The sequence below is a fragment of the Emydura macquarii genome, unplaced genomic scaffold (genome assembly GCF_026122565.2).
Source record: "Emydura macquarii macquarii isolate MOO-44397 ecotype Brisbane River unplaced genomic scaffold, CSIRO-AGI_Emac_v2 contig_1253, whole genome shotgun sequence".
Lineage (NCBI taxonomy): Eukaryota > Metazoa > Chordata > Testudines > Chelidae > Emydura > Emydura macquarii.
In genome coordinates this window covers 86,272,462-86,285,925 of record NW_027131390.1, presented here as the reverse complement: position 1 = coordinate 86,285,925, position 13,464 = coordinate 86,272,462, and the positions used below count along the sequence as shown (strand labels likewise).

The 13,464-nt window shown below is 38.0% G+C and overlaps 1 protein-coding gene across 28 annotated transcripts in view; it reads right to left on the bottom strand.

Moving 5' to 3' along the window:
- Positions 1-6,039, bottom strand: part of NEB (nebulin) — a 181,844-nt gene extending 175,805 nt beyond the window's left edge. For all 28 annotated transcript variants that reach the window (XM_067549447.1, XM_067549453.1, XM_067549452.1 and 25 more), the window contains exons 1-4: positions 5,923-6,039; positions 5,121-5,219; positions 4,675-4,745; positions 1,105-1,149 (exon numbers count right to left, since the gene is read on the bottom strand). In XM_067549447.1, the coding sequence (XP_067405548.1) occupies positions 1,105-1,149; positions 4,675-4,710 (81 nt within the window). In that variant the 5' untranslated portion in view covers positions 4,711-4,745; positions 5,121-5,219; positions 5,923-6,039. The remainder of the gene's footprint in view (positions 1-1,104; positions 1,150-4,674; positions 4,746-5,120; positions 5,220-5,922) is intronic.
- Between the last annotated feature and the right edge of the window lie 7,425 nt (positions 6,040-13,464).

Sequence of the window (13,464 nt, the reverse complement as noted above, 5' to 3'; positions counted from 1 at the left end):
ACATATACCAGAGAAAATCTTAACCAATGCCTAAATCATGGCCTCTTCAAAGAAAATGAACAGAAAAAAAAGCTTGATTCTGAAAGTACTGTGAGTTTTCCTCTTTACATATTATAACCCCCAGGGTTACATGGCATTAATACATCAGAGAATACCCTTACAGACTAGAGAAGACAACCTAATCACATTAATTAGAAAGGCTAATATGCCTACAATGAGTAAATCCCTGTGTAATGATGGTAGGGTTTTTTTTTTTTAATGTATTGCAAATCCAGTAAGTCAGATATAGAACAACCTGTTGCCCCATTGCTTACTTTGAATAATTTCTGGCCATTGATTTCACTTGGGACTTCATCTTAAAAACCAACAGCATGACATGGCCTTTTTTGGCAGGGGTAGTCTTGAATTACTTACTCACTAAAAGTTCCTATTTTCTCAATGGGCATTTTACTGGAACAAGGATTCAGGAAATATTTTGTGACAGGACTCTTTGTGCAGAAGGAAACACTTTACCCACAGAATAAAACTGCCAGGCTGTGCATCTCGAGAGCCTCAACTTATGAGGAGTATTTCACCTTAAAAAATCTCTGAGTTGGAGTATCCATATGAATGGCCTAACTGCAATTTCAAATTATTGTTATAACTTCCTGATGACGCTACCTCGCATTAACGGAAACAGAAAAACATGGAAACAATCACTTTTCTTGTGACTGAAGTTATACAAAATGAATGAGAATAGAATTGATATGTTTAAACATAATAGATTTCAGGAGAAATCCTTCTCTACTTGTCTTCAGAATAGGCTGAAGTACAGATATATTAGAGTATACACTAGCCCATATTTCCTGTTCATGTAATTGGTGGCCCAATTTTGCGAGGTACTGAGTGCCCTTAGCGAACTGAAGGTGCTGAACACCTCCCCAAACCAGACCCTTAGATATTAAATGGAAGTCCCTTGAGAAGTAATCTTCACCAATTTCAGCTGATATTTATGCACTCAGAATGGTGAAATAACCCTCAAAACACAAAATGGTTTGTGCATTTGGTGCTTTGCATTGATAACATGAACATTTGTTCCACATGCAGTCTCATAGAATCCTTTACCTCCATTGGTTCTCCCTCCTCAATGACAGTCTCTTCGACGTAATACTATAAACAGAGGACAAACCTCATCATTTCTCAAGATCATGCAGCACAGCAAAATGCCTTCATTGTCTCTTTGAAGCAAAAACTAACACTGCTTTCAAACTCAATTTTGGGGGGATATAACTGTGATTCAGACATGCAGGAGCATCCTTTCTGTCCCTGACAGAGCTCTGAGGATCTGCTCATTTTTAAATAATAATAAATAATAATAATAATAATTATTATTATTATTATTATTATTAGCATTTCACAAACATTAACTAATTAATCTTGTCAGGTAGGTGATAAAGATTATTAATTATCATGGCAATTTTACAGAGTCAGTGAAATTAAATGACTTGCACAAAGAAACAGAGAGAGCCAGTGTTAAAGAAAGCAGGATTTCCAAGAGCCCATTCCTGAGCTCAGAGGAATAGACCAGGTTTTTCTCTTTTCTCTTGCCCTCATGCTTGAAGTCCTGTTTTGTATGCATCATCCTCCCAAGGAGAAAGTGGACTTCTCACACATTGCTGTCAACTCCCACCTGATGACTAAACTAGTAGAGTCAGTCAGTCAGTCACTCCCAGGAGCTAAATATTTGTTCTTGTTTGATACTTTTTAATTATCTCTTTTATTATGTCAATAAAAGTAGCAATTCATTGTTGTGGAGTTGACTCTAATAATGTTGGTCTTTTGAGAATCCATTATTTCAGGACAACCCATAGCTATGTATATTCTAAGGGATAGAAAAAAGGAAACAATTACTAAGTCCCAAATAGGTTGTTCAATGATATATTATTAAAAGGTTTTTCTCTTCTCAGATAAATGGAGAGGTAGCCCAAATAGCCATTATTTTACTTCCTTCTTTTATCAAGTTCAGACATGCCCCAAGGAATTACTCTGATATTATGGGGGCCCACATTCATTTTCTCAAAAGATGACTTTTCTAGCTGCCAGCCTTGCAAACTCCACCTGGGATATGAAAATCTAGCTCTGTTGCTTTTGCCTTTAGCATAATCACCAGCAATAAGGACTGATCTGACTATTTTGTTGATTATGTGACAAACAGAACAGAATCCAGCTCAGTCTCCCAATGCTCTGTTAGCTTTCCAGTCATTGTCAGCCCAGGGCCAGATCCTGCCACCCTTACTCTCATTGACCTAATTCCTCGGTTAGTCCTAATGAAAGAAATGGGGCTGTTCATGGAATAAGGGAGTTTAAAGAAGGGTGTTAAACAGATGAGACCAAAAGCTATGTATTCTGAACAGAGGTGGACTGTGGATATTAGGACCCCCAGATCACTTTCCATAGTCCCAATGAAAGAAATGGGGCTGTTCATGGAGTAAGGGAGCTTAAAGAAGGGTGTTAAACAGATAAGACCAAAAGCTATGTATTCTGAACAGAGGTGGACTGTGGATATTAGGACCCCCAGATCTCTTTCCACAGTACTCCTTTCTAGGCAGTTCTCACTTCATATGTATGCAACTGATTGTTCCATACCAAGTAGAGTACTTTCCATTTGTCCTTATTGAATTTCATCCTATTTACTTCAGATCATTTCCCCAGTCTGTCCAGATCATTTTGAATTTTAATCCTATCCTCCAAAGCACTTGCAACCCCTCTCAGCTTGATATCTTCCACAAACTTTATAAGCGTACTCTTTATGACATTATCTAAATCGTTGATGAAGATATTGAACAGAACTGGGCCCAGAACTGATCCCTGCAGGACTCCACTCAATATGTCCTTCCAGCTTGACTGTGAACCACTGATATCTACTCTCTGGGAATGGTTTTCCAACCAGTTATGCAGCTATCTTATAATAGCTCCATCTAGGTTGTATTTCCCTGTCTGGTTATGTGATCCAATACATTCTTTGCAAATCACTAATGGCTACAATATCCAGTGCAGACTAATACAGATCTACAGATTACATCCAGAGGTAGGAGAAATGTTCCTTAAATGAAATACCCAATATACTCTGAGACCTCTTTATGAGTAAAAGAATATTCATTTAATTCCAGCAATCATTTTCATCTTTCTTTGAACACCAATATCTGGCACAAGTTGATTACACAGATTGAAATCATGCAATTTATATAAAACTGGGGTTATAGATTTAATGATTTTGGAAAGGGCTGAGCTGCTTCAAAATGATACCAGATGTCATTTGTTGCTGTTTTATTTATAACATCTCCACTGTGAATATCTTAGGAGGGAGCTAATAGAGCAGAACCATCTGAGGCTATCCTAGAAATGTAGTTATAGATAGGCATACATTGAAAAAAAAACCAACCCAAAAAACAAAGATGGAGGAAATGGAGCAGTCTGGGCAAACAGTCACTCACACAATTCAAAACAAAAGGAAATTGACCCTTTATCCAAAATAAAATAAATAATCATCAGCCTAGAAAAGGAGATTATGAATACAATCTAACTAGTGGTACAATTACAGCAGATATTTTTATTCAGTACATAGAAGGTCATTCACAGATAATATAGCAAATCATAAAAATTTGTAGAAATATTTCCCCTTTTATAACTAGATTCTAAAATACATATCTGTACCAACAGTGACATTTATTTCCTAAGGCAAATAATGTAGATATGTAACTAATTAAATTAGCACATCTGCTTCTGACTGACTACCAGAAACACACAGTGTTCAACATTAAAGGCTCAACCCTGCCATCCTTGCTCAAATGAGAAATCCATAGGATTTTTTGTGTGGATAAGAGTTGTAAGATTGGTCCTTAAAATAATACTCTCTTTTTTCCCCTCCAAGGACACTATGCAATTCTAATTGCTCGTATATATTTTAATGGAATAAATATAATTTAATAACTAAAGACGTTTATTAATATAGTGTAACTTCTTATAGCAAAGTTGTTTTTTCATTGACATTCACCCATGATAGTAGGCTGTAGTAGGTACCAAGTTACTGGTGACTCCTTAAATTATGACACTATAATGACATACAAAATGTTGATCTTAAATGAGGTCAAATTCATCCCTGCTGTAGCACTGTAGATTTTGGTGCTCTTCCACCAGGGCCTAATATATAATTTTGGCCTCTTATCTACATTGTATGAGTATCCATACTGTATTGACTACCCAGGACTCACAAAAGGCTCCCAATATGGAACTTTAACATTTCTTCATTGCAATGGGTGGAAAGACAAAGGTTGAGCCCAGAGGTGGACTCCACATGAATTTCATTTAATAGTGACTAGAGAATAGGAAGCAGTCTGGGGAACAGATGGGGCCTGGCTATTGTGTCTATTACAGAGGTCAAACCCTTGGGTTGGAGGTGCGTAGAGGTCACAATCCAAATTTGAATACAGGTACTGGAACAGCAGCCACGGAGGTTCTGCTGTATTGATGGCACTGTTCCCTCTAAGGTACCAAATATAGGTCCTGCACACATCCAGACTTGGGAAGCAGTTAGCTTGTGTCCATCTCTATACATCAGCAATGCATCTTCAAAATCATGATTTGCTCACTAATTCACAAAGAAGTAACTCCATTGTTCGAAGATTTTTCTCTTACCTCCACTACCTCCTCATACTCCTCCTCATCCGCCATTTTCACAGAGTATTCCTCTGTCTGTCACCTACACACTGGCATATAACAGATGAAAATATAATATTAGCCCAAACTAGTCAAATACTATGAAAATCTATTAGTCAAGTCCATTATGTGTATGTGTGTCACAGTACAGTAATTACTAATATTAATACATTATTTTCCTGGCAAGTCAGGAGCAGACCTTTAACATGACTCAGAAAAATTACAGCTATCATGATCTAACTTTATTTCATCTTATTTCAGACTGCAGTGTAACTGGATTAGGCAACGTGCTAATAGCAATTACAATTCAGGACAAATATATGGTTCTAACATCTCTTGTTTGGATGAGGTTTTCCTTGATAAATTACAATATAACAAGAAAAAATATAATGTAGAAAAATCTGGCATAATTATTTTTAAATGACCTTAAATGAATGAGGTTAATTTCTCTCTTCCCACCATCAGCCTGAATAGATGCTCCGGTTTTTAGCTTTTGTGGCTTTTTTCTATTTTTTCCTTCAAACCTGGAAAATATAAAAATCCATATAGTTTGGGTCAATACTTGAAATAATACTTGCTACAAAATTCCAATGGATTAATTAACGGAATGATTATGCTATAGGCCTGTCAAAGTTACAGCTTGCTACTAGACAATACATCCCTATTTCTAACGCTGATAGTAGATGAGGGTTTGGAACAGCTGTTTTAGTCCAAAGATATTTGCCATGTAAGCTAATACTTCTGAGTGGTTGGCTGGTTTTGTTTAGCTAGCTAAGCTGCAATTCCTTCTGAGGCAAGTGAAGTCCAGTACTGCAGGTTAAATATAGGAGCATACATTATTGTCCCTTTTTAGTACCAATATGTTGGGAAAAAATGAGGTTATTTTGTTAAACCGAAGGGCTAACTCATAAAAACAATTCACAAGTGGCATGTCTAGTGAGCAAGCAGGCCAAAGCTCTAAGCACAAATATCAGAAGTACATATATGTACTTAAATATCTATCCAAGCCGTATGCTTTATATCTTCCAGTCACAGATCCAAGGATATTGCTTCACTTACTGTGATTTGCAACCACTCAAGGTTCTTTTCAGCACTTCTTGCTTAGCCACAATACCTACTGATTTGCATGGCTAAGTAGTGAACAGAGACCTCAAAAAGTTACAGAATAAGAAACTGCCCAAGATCTGCTCTGAAGAAAAAAAATCAGGTGAAATAAAATCTGCTTACCAGCAACATTTTACTAACTTTCCTTAGCAGCAAAGCCTCTCCAACTCTTCCCTCCTGAGAAACGCTGGGCAAAAGCAAGCCTGATGCATCAGCTACTAAATTATCATGTGGCCTGGCCAGCCAATCAGATTTTGACTTGCTCAAGTTTCAGATGCTAAATATACCCAGTGATCCTTTTGAAGAGCACCTGTTCAGCAAATCCACAAAGAAAAAGGGAGTTACTCACTTCTTTGGCTTTCAACTAAAACCAAAACTTATTAGGGTTTTGACTAAACCACCTTAGGATTTCTTCTGAAATGAATCTTGATAAAAATGATATATAAAGTACTGTCGAATGCTGCAGACAAATATCAGCTAGTACTCATATGGAAAACCCATACATAACATTTCTTTCTGAATATGTAATGATAATGGATTTGCATTTATATAGCACATTTTACCCTGTGATGCGCCTGAACCAAAACCTCAGAATCCAAAATACCCTCAACACTTTGAAGAAAGGTTAGACATGGATTTGGATTTAGATCTTAACTCCTGATCTTAACAGATCAGGGCCATCTTTATTTTCATCCATAGCGATCCTAACAGGCTTAACAAACTTTACTCATTGTGCAAATTATATCTATTGACAGTATTATCAATGCTTATGAAATATCACACACAGGCACACACTGCTTTAGAAACAAACAATACATGTTCTTTGCAATGAGAAACTTGCAATTTAATTCAGACATATACGATGCTTAGGGAAACAATGCAGACATAAGATGATAATGGGGCATTTGCTGCTGTGCAGAAAATGTTGAAAGATCAAGAAATAAATTATATTATGTGTGGATTAGAATAATAGAAATGATAATGGAAAAGACCTTTAGTTAGTTAGTGCACTATCGGTGCATGATTGTTTCCTGTGTGACTTTTCTTGTGTTTTAACAAGTCTGTTTTTAAAAGTCTAAAATGCCAGTGCTTCCAACTCTTCACTTTAGATTTTTCACAATCAACAGATCTCACTGCTCAAGGCTTTCTTGAGAGTCATCTTAAACTTTCTTTCCTTTAATTTCATCCAGAAATTTATATTTATAATCCCTTGTACCATCCTGCTCAATCCCCTACCTCCAACGTGTTTATAGCCTTAAGATATTTGTAAATGGTTATCACATATTCAATTCTTTTGATCTTTGCTTCATCGGTCACTCCCTCCATCCCTTTCATCACTTTTTTCACTTTTTCACTTCTTTGAACTCTTTCCAATTGGTTAATATCTTTCTGAGGTGCTCAGAAATGAATTCAGTACTTGAGGTGGAGTCTCACCAGAGCTGTATAAACAAGAATTATCAATTTCCTGCTCTATAATCTGATTCTTTTGTGCCTACATCCCAAAGTTATATTAGTCTTTTTTCTCTGAAGTATTGATTTTAACTGATCTGCTATCTACTATCACCTCTAGGTCTTTTTCAGCATGACTGCTTTCTAGGTTTCTCTTTCACTGTGAATGTTTCTATTTTAGATTATTTTTTCCTAGATGTATTTGTAATAAGGGTGTAACACCCAGCTGTTCTGATAAGAAACTGAACTTTATTTCCTGGACCCATTCACCTGACTTAAGTCAGGATTACAAAGGTTAAGAGCTCTGTCACATAACAGAAGGCTGTATCCACTGACTCCAATGGTTTCTCTGACAGTAAATTTTCCAGATGGAATTATTGTCCATATTTCCATCCTATATAGATCCCTTTATATTATATCTCTCTTCTCTGTGATGCACTCTACACCTGCCAGTTTAGTAGCATATCATCTGCAAATTTCATGATTCTGTTGTTTAACACAGCACATTAAAGCAGTTATTAAACAAGACTAAAGTTACACACACGCTGCAGGAATCACTTCACCTGCCATTGAAATGCAATTATTTTTAGTGTGAAACAGGACATCTCTTCCACAGCACACAAAGAGTCTAGGACTGAAAGTGGAGTATTCCATGTCCCAATAAAAATTATTGGGGTAATTGTGATTACCTAAACTGGAATTTGGCCAGGACATAATATTTACCATATTGATCATAATTTGAAGGATAAGAAACTTAGTATTTCCAGTTCACAAGGGATTGACAAATATTTTCCAGTTTTGATTGTAATTGTTTACAGACTATGAGTTTCAGCACTCAAGCCCTAAATCTCAAAAGCAAAACTCTGCCAGAACCATTAGGATTAGTCTCATTTCTGGTCAAAACAATGAAAAAACACTGAATTGTGATTGATTTCCACTCGTGCCCAAAATGGATCCATTTTGCTCAAAACTCAACACATCTTTGCTTAGGTTTTGTGATGTTTCAGACTGCATTGGGAAAGTTTAGCATTGAGCTAATCTTGATTTGGATTTCTCTAGAATGTCATAACACCAGTGATCAACACTGGGTTCCAAGTTGAAACATCACCAATTGCTGCATGCCATTGCAGAACAGTGGTAGAGGACAGATACGAAGCAGTTAATGTTCCTTCTGGGTTTTATACCCTCTTCAGTGCATCCCACTATTGTCAAGCTATGCAATCCTTGCTGTGTTATTGGCTCTTGGAGTAACAATTCCTCCCAGCCACTGCCTGGTGGCACTTTCTGGGGATACCAATTCAGTGTTACAGGAGATAGATGATCCAAAAGTTGTACAAAGGCTTTGCAATTATGTGACAAACTGGAAGATCTGATACAGGTCTAGACACCCTAGACTGATGTATCTACAGTACATAAGCATGCATACGTTCTATAGTTGAGCTAAAAGACAGAATGACAGAAGATGACTCAATCAGAGGAACATGTTGTTTAGCATTTCGATTGCCCTTTTCATAACTTTTAATGCAGAAAATAAGTTTTTCCTTGCACTTAATCAATCTCAGTTATCAAACATTAATCTCACCTCTGGGGTAAGAAGTATATGGTGGTATATTGGAGCCAATTCTCCATTGGCTGATATAATTTATATTTTTGCAAAGAGACCATAGACGTGCTGACTGAGTAGCACTTTTTACAGATGTAAGGTACAAAGCTGTGGAGAATTAGACTTAACTAAGACCTAAATTGTATTAGGTTATCAATTATATTTGGTTTATTGGTTAAGTATATGATGCGGGACCTGTGAAGCAGCCACATGCACACACATTGTCTCACTGCATTGCCATACTCCAAGTTTTGGGTGTGTGTTTTTTTTTTTTTTTTTTTAAAGCTTCACTTGAGTTTCACATTATTGGTAGAGCTGGCGGGGAATTTTCCATCACATTTTTTAACAAAAAATGTCAGGAAAATGTCAGTTTTGCTGACATTGTTTAATTTCCCATCTGGAAAATCTAAACAAAATATTTCATTTCAGGCCAGTTCAATATTAACATGTGTCTGCCTGAACTGCAGTGGTCATGTATGGGAGTGGCATTTTAGGTATATGGTGCCCCCATTCTTCTCTCTGGGTAAGGCCGGCCACCCCACCCACCTTCAGCCAAAATGCATTTTCTATGATGCACTGCAGCCTCCCATCTGGCTGAACTTATCCAGTGTACCATGGAAGTTCCATGACTGTAGTGCATTAAGGGAGATATAGTCCAACCATGGAGTCTAGCCCATAGAAGAGAATTGGGGACATGAGGGAAACTGAACGATTGCTCCCAGGAGGCACAATGGCTAATTTTTAATCAACTCTAGTTATCATTTGAACTGCTATAGTTATACTAGTGTAGCAGCCTGTGTGGACATTCTTATTCCTGTATAAGAGGTGCCTTTTTTGGGGGTGAGTTTATATTATTTTAGAAGGGGTTTAAGCTGGAGTGAAAGGGCACTCTTTGTCTGGAGTAGGAGTATCCACCTGGGGAGCTGTACCAGTATGTCTATATAGATTTAACTATACCAGTATAATTGTACTAGTACAACATTTTCACAACATTTTCACAATGTAGACAATCTGTTAATGTGGCCAAGGGGACAAAGCAACACTGTCATCTTCTGGGGATCTGGAGCCCTGGGGTAATGGAGAGGGTTTGTTGCCTTCAGCTCTTCAGTCCTTGTGTAAGAGAGTGGGTTGGGGTGAGATGAAGCAGAAATACATTTTATGTGAGGTATATACCTGTGCTGAGATGTTTAGTCTCTATCCCATTGGTCTGGCCTTTCTCAGGAGGCCTGAGTGTCAGTGTACAATGAACCTTTTCTTTAGTTTCCATGGATCAATACAAGGATCTGCCTGTTTAGGTTGTTATATCGGTGCTCATCACCATAGTATCTGAGCACATCGCTAGATTAAAAATGACAACAGTGACATCTCTTTCCCCTCCTGATGAAGTGTAGGCTTAGGGTGCTGTGTGCCTCTATGTGGGAGAGGCTGAGGTGTTTAATGCCTATTTTCCTTCAGTCTTCACTGAAATGGTTTATGGTGCCAGATATTTAATACAATTAATATTAACAACAAGGGAGAAGGAATGCAAGCCAAAATAAGGAGAAAACAGTTTAAAAATATTTAGGTAAATTAGAGGTAGTTAAGTCAGCAGGGCCTGAAGCACTTTAGGAACTAGTTGAAGCACTTTTGGAACTGTTAGCAATTATATTTGAGAATTTATGGAGGGTAGGTGAAGTTCCAGAAGTACTAGGTTTGCCCTTCTCCAGTCCTATCTTTAAAAAGGGGAACAAAGGGGACACAGGGAATTCTAGACCAGTCCCCTTAACTTTGATACCTGGAAAGGTATTGGAACAAATTATTAAACACATTATTTGTAAGCACGTAGAGCAAAAATCATGCCAAATTTCCCTTTTTTTTGACAGGGTTAATGGCCAAGTGGCTAGGGGGAAGCAGTAGACGTGATATATCTTGATTTTAGTAAGGCTTTTAACTTAGCCCCACGTGACATTCTGATAAGCAAACTAGTAAAATGTGGTCTAAATTATATTATTATAAACTGGGTGCACAACTGGTTGAAATACCATACTCAAAGAGTAGTTATCAATGGTTCATTGCTAAACTGGGAGGGCATATCTAGTGGGCTGCCTCCAGGCTCAGTCTTGGGTCTGATTCTAGTTAACATTTTCATTAATGAGTTGGATAATGTAGTGGAGGGTATGTTTATAACATTTGTGTACAACACCCAGTAGGAGGGTTTGCAAGCACTTTGGGAGACAGGATTATGTTCAAAACAACCTTGACAAATTAAAGAATTGGTCTAAAATCAACAAGAGGAAATTCAATAAAGTTAATGGCAAATTATTACACTTAGGAAGGAAAAATCAAATTTTCAGCTACAAAATGGGAAATAACTGGCTAGATGGTAGTATTGCTGAAAAGCATTTTGGGGATATAGTGGATCACAGACTGAATCTGAGTCAACAAAGTGATGCAGTGGCAAAAAAGGCTATTATTCTGAGGTGTATTAACAAGAGGGTTGTAGGTAAGACATGGGAGTTAACTGTCCCACTCTACTTGGCACTTGTAAGGCCTCAGCTGTGTCCATTTCTAGACACCACACTTTAGGAAAGATGTGGACAAATTGGAGATAGGCCAAAGGAAAACAACAAAAAAATATAAAAGGTTTAAAAAACGTGACCTATGAGAAAAGATTTTAAAAACTGGGTATGTTTAGTCTTGAGAAAAGAACAACGAGATGGGACCTGAGAACAGTCTTCAAATACGCTAAGGGCTGTTATAAAGAGGATGGTGATCAGTTATTCTCCATGTCCACTGAAGGTAAAACAAGTACTAATGGGTTTAATTTGCATCAAGAATGATTTAAGTTAGATATTAGGAAAACTTTCTAACTGTAAGGGTAGTTAAGCTCTGGAATAGGCTTTCAAAGGGAGCTTTTGGAATCGCCATCATTGGATATTTTTAAGAATGAGTTCGACATACACCTATCTTGTTTAGGTATACTTGGTCCAGCCTCAGCACAGGGGTCTGGTTTAGTTACCTCTCAGGTTCCATTCCAGCACTACATTTTTATGATTCTATGATCACCATTTGCATTTTAATCTTGCTATACATTAGCCTGATTCTCCATTCCCTTATGCTTCTTTTATTCTGCTGTAATGTCATTGATTTCAAGTTATATCTTGGTAGAACTATAAGGAATCAATCACTTAGGCCAGATCCAATGACCTGGGACCCAGACAACATTCAGGGAGTAAGCAACATTGAACTGTGAGATTGCAACAGGGCACATGTTCTAGAAAACAGGCTATTAAAACTGTGGGATTGCTCCATCTACCCCTGTATTTGTGTCTTTTGCTTGGTCTACACTGCTGGTGAAATTTGACAGCAGTTGATGGGAGATACACAAGCTACACAGAGTATGCTACACTATGCTGCACTAATGGGAAATGCCCGCCCCATAGGTGTGCGCAGGCACACCCTAATGCCGGGGAGTATAACCTTTTTTATCTGTCCCTCCAATCTTTCTGATTTGGGCCGGTCGTGCTGCTGCCGAAACACTGCAGGCGCGCGCAATTTGTCGGCGGTCAGCAAGACAAAGCAAGCTGCCGCCGAAAGGGAAGGAGACACTCAATGTTGCGGTGGAAAGGAAGGCACCGCTCCCTGCCACCGAAATCCCGTTCTTCGGGAGATTTCTCGGCGGCGGGTGGTACGTGGTGAGAATTCCGCCAGCGAGAAATTAAAATGTGGCCCTCCGGTGAAATCGACGTCGACACCCCTGACAAAGATTCTGGGTGCATACTCTAATGTCAATTCCCTGGGTGCACACCCTAATGTAAAGGTGCACACCCTAATGTAAATTCCCTGGGTGCACACCCTAATCAAATGCGCTGCACACGCCTATGGCCCTCCCGTCGATGCAACATTAATTTTTTTGCGAGGGTGGATCAACACCGTCAACTTCTGGATCGATTGAGTGGGTCTCCACTGCCGCTCAATCAATCCCGCAGAATCGATCCAGCGGTGCCAACAGTGCCGCCGTCAATGTAGACATACCCTTTATCTGTGTGTTTAAAGGTTATCCAGGAAATCTGAGGTGGCAGGGATGTCTTCAATTTCCCTGGCCCTTGCTCTTTCCCAGGAGGAGCACAGAGAGTCAGGTATTCACATCAACTTCAGTGTGAACTGTGCATGAGGAACTGACAAAATAATTGGGCCTCCTAAATTTATTCTCCTCCTGGACTTGAACAGGGCCATATCACTAAAGGAATATTTTAATTTAGACTTGGAAGGATTCGATTTTTATTGGTAAATGTCTGTAACCATCAATTTCTCCGCAAACACACAAACCAACAAAATATTTCCATCTATAATAATCTAAATTTAAGATCGGCGATATAAGAGAAATGCTGCTTGGGAACTTATTAGAGTTTGAGTTAAGGCTATTTACTTTGGATATTTTGAGATGTGACTTTGACAAATCATGTTTTAATGTTTATAAAGCTTTAACTTTTTTAATCACAGCATCTATTGTCATTAAATAATTATTGTCTGATCCACTACAATTTCCATCAACTGTGAAAATTTAAATAGAAAAAAATACTTAAAACTTATAATTTTGCATAACTGTGGAAATTTAAATCAATAAAAGTAAG